Raw genomic sequence first — 9,804 nt, 5'->3', positions numbered from 1 at the left:
ATGCTACACAGGGAGGGCTGTGGGCAGAAAGCTGGTGTGAAGGTGAGGGGCAGGGGCTGAGCTGGTGGGCCAAGGGCACTATGGCGATGGGGAGGATGGCCTGTGGGCAGAGGATGGCACCTGATGATTGAGAGAAACTATGAGTCTCCTTCCACAGAGACCACCTGGACTAGGGTGGGGTGAGCTGGACCCTGGCACTCATGACTGCCTTTCTTGTCTTCCATTTCAGGTCCCAGCCGCTGGGGTCTCCCCTCAGCCCTTGAGTGGCCATGTCTAACCCCAGCGCACCCCCTCCGTATGAGGACCGCAACCCCCTATACCCTCCACCCCAGGGGGGCTATGGGCAGCCCTCTGTGCTGCCCGGCGGGTACCCTGCCTACCCTGCCTACCCACAGCCTGGCTATGGTCACCCTGCTGGCTACCCACAGCCTATGCCGCCCGTGCACCCGATGCCCATGCACTACGGTGAGTGCCTGAGGGTGACTGGTGGTGGGTGGGAGAAGCACTGGCAGCACTGAGCCACCTCATTTCCTTCCTTACTCGTACCTAGCTCCCCTCTACCACCTGTTAGCCCCATTATTCCGCAGGGAGTCTGAGTCCATAAGACACACCGGAAGTTACACACCACAGAGAAAGTGGCTGGGTGAAGTAATTAATTACTAGGCGGCCATTCCTAACTAGGGGGCACCACCCCACTCAGTTCCTCTCTCCCTTTGGAACCTGAGGTACTTTTTTTTTTTAAATCCTTGTCCTTTAAGGTAACATGATTTTTGCAAACATCCAGAGGTCATTTGGATGTTTGGTAATCAACCTGGCAAGTAAATGCTGTTTGGTCTTTGAGATAAGATGAGAAGGCAGTGACTTTCCTGAGCAGCCCACACGCGGTCGGCAAACTGCGGCTCACGGGCCACATGTGGCTATTTGCTCCCTTGAGTGTGGCTCTTCCACAAAATACCGACTTCTGCGCATGGGCCACGAAGTTTCAATGGCACTGTAAATGCCATGTGGCCTGGAGCACAGCCCAGGCTCATCTGGCCACTCGTCTGCTCCAGACAAATACCAGTGGTCAGTCACGTTTCCAGTCCTGTCTTGTCCTGTGAACATATATCCCCGACATGTCTGTTTTCTCTGAGTCCTACTTGTTGACCCGAGGTAGATCATGGTCTACACCAGTGATGGCGAACCTATGACACACGCGAACTCATTTTTCTGGTTGATTTTTCTTTGTTAAATGGCATTTAAATATATAAAATAAATATCAAAAATATAAATCTTTGTTTTAGTATGGTTGCAAATATTAAAAAATTTCTATATGTGACACGGCACCAGAGTTAAGTTAGGGTTTTTCAAAATGCTGACACGCCGAGCTCAAAAGGTTTGCCATCACTGGTCTACACACTCTTCTCCACCCTGCACGAACGTGTGCTGTGTTTTCTATTATTGTTTTTAATCCTTATCTGAGGATATTTTTCCATTGATTTTTAAAGGGAGTGAGAGGGAGGGGGAGACACACAGAGAGAGAAACATGGATAGGAGAGAGACACATCGACTAGTTACCTCCTGCACACGCCCTGACTGCGGCGGGGATCAAGCCTGCAACCCAACCAAGGTACATGCCTTTGACTGGAATCAGACTTGAGACCCTTCAGTCTGTGGGCTGACATTCTAACTAGTGGGCTAGGGCTGTGCAGTGTTTTTACCTTCCTTTTCCTCCTTCAATCAAGTCCCCTTCCACCCTCACAGCTCCTCTGGCAGACACTCTAGTCGACGTGCCTGCAACCACAGGTGTTTATACACCAGAGCACGCAGGTGTGGGCTGGGCACCCTCACCCAGGAGACCTCAGTGCATGCCGATGGGTTACTCTGTGGGCATCTAGAGGACCTGGCTCGGGCAAGGAGTTTGTTATAACACTTGGTTTTTGACTGGAGATATCCGAGACTCTGAGATAATGTCACAGAGGCTTTGGGATTGAGGCCACATGTTCCTAGTTGGTCATATATGATCTGTCCCCAGGCCCAGGCTATGATGCCGAGGAGAGAGCAGTGAGTGACAGCTTCGGGGCCGGAGAGTGGGATGACATGAAAGTCCGACACACCTTCATTCGAAAGGTGAGATGTGGGCTGGGAGGCAGGTGTACCTGGGCCCCTTGGGCTGTGGGAATGGGGTGGTTGGCAGGGAGGCACTGTTAGCCCGGGGACTCATTCCCATGGAAATAGCTGCTGCCTTCCAGGTTCTCTCTAGCCCTGTACTCTTCTCATCCCTGTTCCTAACCTTTCGCTCCTCTTTCCGTGACCTTGTTTTGGGGTCAGGGGCAGATTCAGTCTGGGAAAATCTCAGCAGACTCTGCAAGACTTCTTTCTCCTGTTTGGCTGTAAGCAACTGGAAGCCAGAAATGATGGTAGCTCACCCTCCCTTCCCCATCTCCTGTGTGCATAGCACCCCGCTCAGAGTAGACAGATACCTGACAGTATCAGCATGAACGGCTGCAACTGCAGGGCCACACTGGCTGTGCAGTGAGGCAGGGGAAGTAAGCAGTAAACTGAGGCTGGACGTCAGATAGGGACGGGGTGTCAGGTAGCAGCTGGAGGTGAGGATCAGCTCTGAGATGTGGATAATACCGGAGACAGCCTCTCCACCTGGCTGCAGTTAGGGCGGGCTCTCGAGTGGAAACAAAGAGTGGATCCTTCAAAATTAAGAAGGAGGCCCTCTCACGGTTAATAGTCAGGGGAGGAGGAGAGTCTTCGGGTGCCTTGGTCTGGGGGCTGGCTGCTTCCGGGGGAGAGGCCAGAGGTGTGGGATGCTGACCCGTCTGTGTTGCAGGTTTACAGCATCATCTCCGTCCAGCTGCTCATCACAGTGGCCATCATCGCCATCTTCACCTTTGTGTGAGTCTCTAAGCCTCTCCGCCCCTCTTTGGAGCTCTGAGGTCCTGGGCCTGCTCGGGTACCTTCCAGGAGCTGGGGTGGGGGGCCCCTGACTCAGAGGGACGGAAGAAGGGCTGGATGTGGGAAATTTGAGAAAACAGCTGTGACTCCGGTCTTCTCTTGCTCCACAGGAAGCCAGTTGGCGAGTTTGTGAGAAGAAATGTGGCTGTCTATTACGTATCCTAGTGAGTCTATGTTCCTCTCTGCTCGGGACAAGGGGAGAGGGGGTGACAACTCTCTGGATTTCTCAGAGCAGGGATCCAAATATTGTTTTTGAGGGGCCCTTCACGTTGCCACCTCTGTTGGGAAGTGTGGGTGCATGCCACCCAGTGAGGAGCAGCAGCAGCAGACTCCTAAGAGCAGGGGTGGGGAACTGGTGGCAACACATATAAAGTAAAATGGTCCCCACAGTCGGTTAGCCTGTCTACTCTGACCTCCTTCACCTTCTTCCTGGCCAGACCCCCCATAACAGTGCCCTTGGCTGGGGTAATCTTGTCCTACTAGGTAGCTTCCCCCAGACTTCCAAACAGCTCTGTGGGCCTCCAACCTGCTGGCCTGGTGAGTGCTGTCAGGTGGGGCCAAGAGGGACCTAGTGCTGACCAGGCCTGTGGACTACTTCCTGTCTCTTTCTCCCCAGTGCTGTCTTCCTGGCCACCTACCTGACCCTTGCCTGCTGCCAGGGACCCAGGTGAGTCCCATAGACTTAGACAAAGAGAAGGGATGGCAGGGGGCAGGAGTGGGGCCAAATATTTGGGGCAGAAAGGGGACTCCTTATAGCAGCTGAATGAAGACTTACAGGCAGTAATGAGGATGATAGCAGCTACATGCAGATGTGTACAGTACCTTGACCCTCCCCCTTCCCCAGGCACATTACCTTTGCCTTTCTCTCCTAAGCTCCAAGGGCCCTTTTGCATCTATAACTAGTTTCCTGAGCCTATGCAGCCCAGCTGGCTCACTTCTACTACCTCTGTAACTTCTAAATAAACTTTCTCTTACACTTTGAAAAAACAACAAAGTACCTTGCCTGTGTGTGCTCTATTTAGCTATGTAGCCATTATTCTTTCAGCAGCCCTGCAAGATATGTAACATTTTACCATTTAACAAATAGGAAGAATCTAAGGCTCAGAGAGGCTGAGTAACTTTCCCACAGTCACACAGATAGTGTAAAAGCTCAAATGAATGCAGGTCTTTGTGGCCCCACAGTCCACATCTGTCCTATTGCCCTGTGTTGGCCCTGCATAGAACACCTGAGCAGGTACCAAAGGCTGAGCCAGCCTCCCCTCCCCCCGTCAAGGCCTAATTCTCCAGGCACCTGGGCCAAGACCTTCCTTCTGCTAAAGGACTCTGATACCTGGTTGGCCCTGATCACTTAATTATGGTTTCTTTCCCTTCAGACGCCGTTTCCCATGGAACATCATCCTGCTGACCCTCTTTGTAAGTCTAGAAGCGTGGAGGGGAGGTGGAGATGGTGTGAGGGAGGGTTAGGGATGGGGATGCCATTGTGGAAGGTGTCTGGTTCTCTCCGCCACCTTATCCTTACGCCTGTCTCCTCAGTCACATTTACTCCCAGCCCTGACACTGCCATGGCCATGCCTCTCTTGTGTTTCATTCTTGTCTCTCTCCTTCCCTCAGACTCTTGCCCTGGGCTTCATGACCGGCACCATTTCCAGGTACATTCGGGGACAAACCACCGTGCTCTGGGAAGTGTGTGTTACGGGGGAGCAGGCATTTCTGGGCTGGTAGTCCTGTGCATGGGGGAAGTGGTGGTTTTGAAGTCAGTCACATATGGCTTATGCCTCTGGCCTCTTCCTCTCCTTCCCCTCAGTATGTATCAAACCAAAGCTGTCATCATCGCAATGATCATCACTGCTGTGGTGACTATTTCAGTCACCATCTTCTGCTTCCAGACCAAGGTAAGGGTTTGGGGGGCCCCTCCCTGGCCTCTCCACCCCCCTTTCTCATACAGAGCTGGCCCTTAAGGCTTGGTGCTTGAGCAGGCCTGGGAGGGCCCAGACCCCCTAGACTGGGGATTCCCTTAGAGACCCTAATCCCTTCCCTTCAGAGCTACTACACCTACAAAACTGCTCCCTATGTCAATCCTTAGACCGTCACTCCCATGCCCCCCAAAAGGCAGCACTGGGACTCCTGGGAGGTAGGGGGAGGCAGGGCCAGTCTGGCTGGCCTGCTGGTTGTGACACTCGTCTGACAGAAACTTCATTCCTGGCAGGTGGACTTCACCTCGTGCACAGGCCTCTTCTGTGTCCTGGGAATTGTGATGATGGTGACTGGGATTGTCACTGCCATCGTGCTGTCCTTCAAATACGTGAGTGTCTCGGGAGAGCTGGGGTCAGCGAGCCCAGTGGTCAGGGGAGACTTTCTGTAGAACGAGCGAAGCAGGCCCACAGGCCCCTGGGCAGGCGTTGGCTCCCAGGACCCTCAACTGGCCAGCAGCGGCACCAATGCTGAGGCCCATCCTTTGAGTTAGGGTATAGTTATTTCTCTTCAGCAACAGGCGGCCCAGGGACCCATCACACCTGAGGCCTTGGACAGCATCACGGAATTCCCATGGGAAGTGGTGGATGAGATCTGGCAGCTGAGGCCAGGTTCTAGGAGGCGGTGGGAGAGGAGCCCCGTGGCAGAGAGGGGAGCACAGAGCCGGAAGGGGAAGCATGTGAACAGGAGGGCTGCTTGCCCTTCAGTGGACAGGCACCTGGAAGGCTGCTGAGCAGGGCTGCCTCGGGTACTCTGACTTTGATGTTCATCAAAGTGGTTGGAGCTTCCCTCCCAACCCTCTTCTTTAGTCCATCCCTTCCAGGATTGGCTGCAAGAAGCATTCCCTGAAGGTGGACTATGACTGGGGAAAGGTGGTGGGGCTCTCTCAGTGCTTGCCTGAGCCCGCCCCTCCCAGAGCTGCAATTCAACCACCTTCTCTTTCCCAGAAATATATGGACACCTCTGTACCTTACTCACTTTGGAGATTGGTTTTTATATGGCCACTGGAGGATGGCTGTTTTCTCTGCCAAATCTGTTACCATTCTCAATTTCTCCCAGGATCTGGAAGGCAGAGGTAGTCCTTTCGTGTAGGTAGCTTCCTGGATCTATCCCCTTGGATGCCAGAATCCCAGGGAAGCTGGACCTGAGAGCTCACCTTGTCATGCTTTGCTAAGATTTCTAACAGTATCCCTGTTCCCTCTCCCCAGATTTACTGGCTCCATATGGTCTATGCTGGTCTGGGGGCCATTTGCTTTACCTTGGTGAGTAAGGCCCTGCCCCTCTGGGAAGGGGAGCTGAGGGGAGGGAAGGGAGGAACTGAGTAGATGGAGAATGAATTTAGGCTACTTGGGAGGCAGGGAATGTGGCCACCGCTACCCTTCCCTCTCTCCCCCGTCAAGAGGTTCGCTGATTTCTGGGCACCCTGCCCTCTCGTGTTCACACTGCCTGCAGAAGAACACTCAGCAGGCGGACCGTGTCTCTCTCCTTTTCTAGACTGGAAAGGAGCTTCAGAGTAGAGGCCATGTGTTGTGCCACTCATTAATGTGTCCCCTAAGCACACTGCATGGCGCAGAGGCTCCGGGGACAGACCTGCTGACCAGAAACGAGTTCTGGCATTGTACCCGGGGATCTCATTCATGCTTGTCCCTGCAGTTCCTGGCTTACGACACCCAGTTGGTCCTGGGGAATCGGAAGCACACCATCAGCCCAGAGGACTACATCACTGGTGCCCTGCAGATCTACACCGACATCATCTACATCTTTACCTTTGTGTTGCAGCTGGTGGGGAGTCGCGATTAAAGAGCACCCCCAGTTCCGCTCCACTTTGGGCTCTCCCAACTCTAGAGGGCTGGGTCCTGTGACCAGGGTCTGGGCCACAGATGCCTTTCCTTCCCCTAAAGTAATACGCCCAGTTTCCTTGCTGTCCTGGGTGAGTGGCCTCTGTGGCTGTGGATGTGTGGGTACCACCTGGTGGGGCTGGAGGAACTGGGGACTAACTCTTGCCCTTGATGGACTTGGCAGGGACTAGGCTGAAGATGTGCCTTTTCCCTCCACCCACTATGTGGCACCAAATTCTTCTTAACTGCTGGGGTCAGAGTGGGGAGGGATGAAAGAGCCTCTTCTAAAACTAAAAGGGAATATGGATGTAGACGTGACTGTTCAAGGTGATGAGGTTCCCCCTCCCACCTTTGCCACAGGCTTCTGGGCTAGGTAGCTGGAGCTGTTTCCTCCCTCAACCCCTAACAGAGCCAAAGAGGTTTGTCCCCAGCCTGCTGGACTCTTAGGCCATTATCCTGTACTCCTTTGGCAAACCCTGTGGCTCCCTAGCTCAGGGAGGTAGAAGCGATCTGTGCTGTGGGTGCCCCTGCTTCAGCTCCTCTCTTGATGCATGTACATACTGTTTATCTGGGCTGGGGGTGGGGAGGGAGAGGGAGAGACAGCAGCAAACTCAAGCACAGGGGCCAGTACAGAGCAGCGTCTACCCTGGGCTTCCTCGTGGCTGTGGTGGTGGCAGAGAGCAGGCCCGTTTGCAGCCACTGGGTCCCCATTCTCCAAAGCTGCCTGGGGGGCCTCCCTGGTGCTTCTGAGCTCTTGTCGGAGGGATCTCTGGCTTTCCATGCTCAGGCAGAAAGTGAGGGGCAATGGTCAGGAGATGGGGTGGTTTGTAGGATCATGTGTGGCCAGGAAGTAACCAGGAAGAAGAGACTGGGTTGGGATGCCTTGGAGTACCCCATCCAGTCTGACAGGTATTGTTCTTTCCTTCTGCTAACCTGGGGAGGGCCTGAGAGGAAGGAGACTTCCCCTCTGTTCTTAACTCCTACTGAGGGACTTTAGACTCAGACCCCGTCTCTCTAGCCAGCACCTGCTTTCTTAGTGACACCAAGTGCCTCAAGCTGGAATGGGAAGGGGAACAAGGGTCACTCTTAAGGTCACTCTGTCAGGTGGGGTGGAAACCAAATCAGCTCAAGGGTATAAGTAGGACTTCTCTAAGTCCTTGGTCCCAAGTATATCACATAAAAAGACATAACTAGAAATGTAATAAAGTTTTACATTTAGAAGTTAAAACCCCATTTGGCTCTGGTTTTCTTCACTTTTGGTCTGGCCCTGCCCAAAGCATCCACTTCCAACCTTTGCATTCCGGCTTGCTATCTTCCACCTTTTCTAAGATAACCAAATACACTTTGCCCAGCACTTCCTGGTAATGGATGCAAAAGGCTGCTGGAAGCTCCACCTGCATTACTGGGTGGGGCAGGGACCACACGGAGAACATGACCTTTCTTGCATCATGGACCCTTTACAAAAGCTCATGAGATCTATGAACTCTCTTCCCCACAAAGTTGTATGTGTACACACAATTTCACAGTTGGGTTGGGGTGGGGGGTGGACTGCAGATTCAGGTTTAGGACCCCTGCCTTAGAAATCACTAGTTCAAAACCTCTTAAAGTAGCCCAGGTCCAGGGAGGTTGAGTCATTTGGACTCAGCCACAAGGAGTACTGCTTTATTTCTTTCACACCCCCTGCTGGAAGCTGGTCCATTAATCACTTTAACTACAAACAATCACTTAGGATAATCTCCTTCAGTTACTTCCTTGTAGCTTAACAGGACAGTAGAGTAGTGGCTTTGGAATGGAGATATCAAACACCCTAACCTTTGGAATAGAAATGGATGGGATTAAAATCAACTGGTATAAATACAGATGTAATAGGACAATAACAGACCAAACCTGGCTGGAGAACGTGGCTAGGAACCCAACTGCTGATCAACTGAATGCTATCTTTGTGTTATTCCTTCTTTGCCGACTCCATCCACACCTTTGGGAACCCCTGGGTCTGTTGGGGCTGGACCCCAGCAACCCTCAATGCCCTCTTTGATTGTTCTTTATTTATTTGTTCAAAGCTGAGAAAGACCCCACTCTCCTGGCCAGCAGCTCTGAGGACTTGGTCTCCAGGGCCTGCATCTAGACTTGCTGCTTAAGTCTCTGAGGTTTCCCCAACCATTAATCGGGAACACTGAATGCTTCAATGAGACAGCTCACATGAGTAACCGTCCCCGCCCTCTGCCCCTCCCATCCCAAGGGATTCAAAAATCCAGTCCTGGTTCCTTTCCACTCACACACTCAATAACTTTATTTGCCTTTGGCTGGTTTCTCAGGGAGAGGAGGGAGAGCAGAGGAGTGGGGTGGGGTGGGGGGAGATGAGGGCTGGCAGCAGCCTGGGCTTCATACGCCCTCTGGTGGACTTTAGAGGCAAGGACTAGAATTGCAGCCAAACCCAAAGGATTTCGTGGTCTCGAGGCCAGTCAATACAGTCTAGGGGAGGGCTGCAGTGTTCCTCAGGTCTGCACCCCAGACCCAGCTTCAGGAGACTGGGCATGTTGGGAGGAGGCCCTGAATCTCTGGCTCTCATACTCGCCCGTGTTGGATGCCCGCATGTTCTGCCGAGCCTTCATCTGCTTCAAACGATTCTTGTCCACTTCCCGCTTGGTGAGGATGAAGAGGAGGATACCACAGGGGAAGCCGATGGCCCTAGGGGTGGGGAGATGTGCACGGGGTTTGGGGAGGGGCCACGCCTGAGTTAGAGGGGCTGGGGGGAATCTCATTCCAGCTTCATTGATCTCATGAACACTGCAATACCTCTTGTACCTATTTAGCCTCCTCGTTGGCTGCTGGAGGGCCCTACACAAATCAGATCCTACTGCTACTCTGCTTAAAATCTCGTAACAGCTCTCCATCACTTCCCTGCCAAGTCCAAACACCTAGGCATGGCACAAAAGGCCCAGTGTAGGTGGGTCTCTGCCCACTTCTACATTCCTTTCTCCTGTAGCCTGACACCTCTCAACATGAGCCCTGCAAGCCTGCAAGCACTATACACAGTCTATGTATGATT

At 53.0% G+C, this 9,804-nt stretch overlaps 2 protein-coding genes across 3 annotated transcripts in view; one reads left to right on the top strand and one right to left on the bottom strand.

The window, feature by feature from the left end:
• The window catches only part of TMBIM1 (transmembrane BAX inhibitor motif containing 1), a 19,387-nt gene extending 11,399 nt beyond the window's left edge, over positions 1–7,988 (top strand). The window contains exons 2-12 of the mRNA XM_006763324.2: positions 230–465; positions 2,015–2,109; positions 2,822–2,886; positions 3,057–3,110; positions 3,563–3,613; positions 4,320–4,359; positions 4,558–4,595; positions 4,751–4,838; positions 5,153–5,248; positions 6,126–6,179; positions 6,571–7,988. Coding sequence (XP_006763387.1) covers positions 270–465; positions 2,015–2,109; positions 2,822–2,886; positions 3,057–3,110; positions 3,563–3,613; positions 4,320–4,359; positions 4,558–4,595; positions 4,751–4,838; positions 5,153–5,248; positions 6,126–6,179; positions 6,571–6,717 — 924 coding nt within the window. The 5' untranslated portion in view covers positions 230–269 and the 3' untranslated portion in view covers positions 6,718–7,988. The remainder of the gene's footprint in view (positions 1–229; positions 466–2,014; positions 2,110–2,821; positions 2,887–3,056; positions 3,111–3,562; positions 3,614–4,319; positions 4,360–4,557; positions 4,596–4,750; positions 4,839–5,152; positions 5,249–6,125; positions 6,180–6,570) is intronic.
• PNKD (paroxysmal nonkinesigenic dyskinesia) overlaps positions 1–9,804 on the bottom strand; it is a 67,106-nt gene that overhangs the window by 55,112 nt on the left and 2,190 nt on the right. The window contains exon 3 of one of the 2 annotated variants that reach the window (XM_006763327.2): positions 9,017–9,443. The exons of the other annotated variant lie outside the window; for it this stretch is intronic. Coding sequence (XP_006763390.1) covers positions 9,251–9,443 — 193 coding nt within the window. The 3' untranslated portion in view covers positions 9,017–9,250. Of the gene's footprint in view, positions 1–9,016; positions 9,444–9,804 lie in introns of those variants that run through there. 2 annotated transcript variants of the gene reach the window in all.

Source organism: Myotis davidii, unplaced genomic scaffold, assembly GCF_000327345.1.
Source record: "Myotis davidii unplaced genomic scaffold, ASM32734v1 scaffold575, whole genome shotgun sequence".
Classification (NCBI taxonomy): Eukaryota; Metazoa; Chordata; class Mammalia; order Chiroptera; family Vespertilionidae; genus Myotis; species Myotis davidii.
The sequence above is the reverse complement of the archived record's forward strand: the minus strand, read 5'-3'. Positions and strand labels throughout refer to the sequence as shown.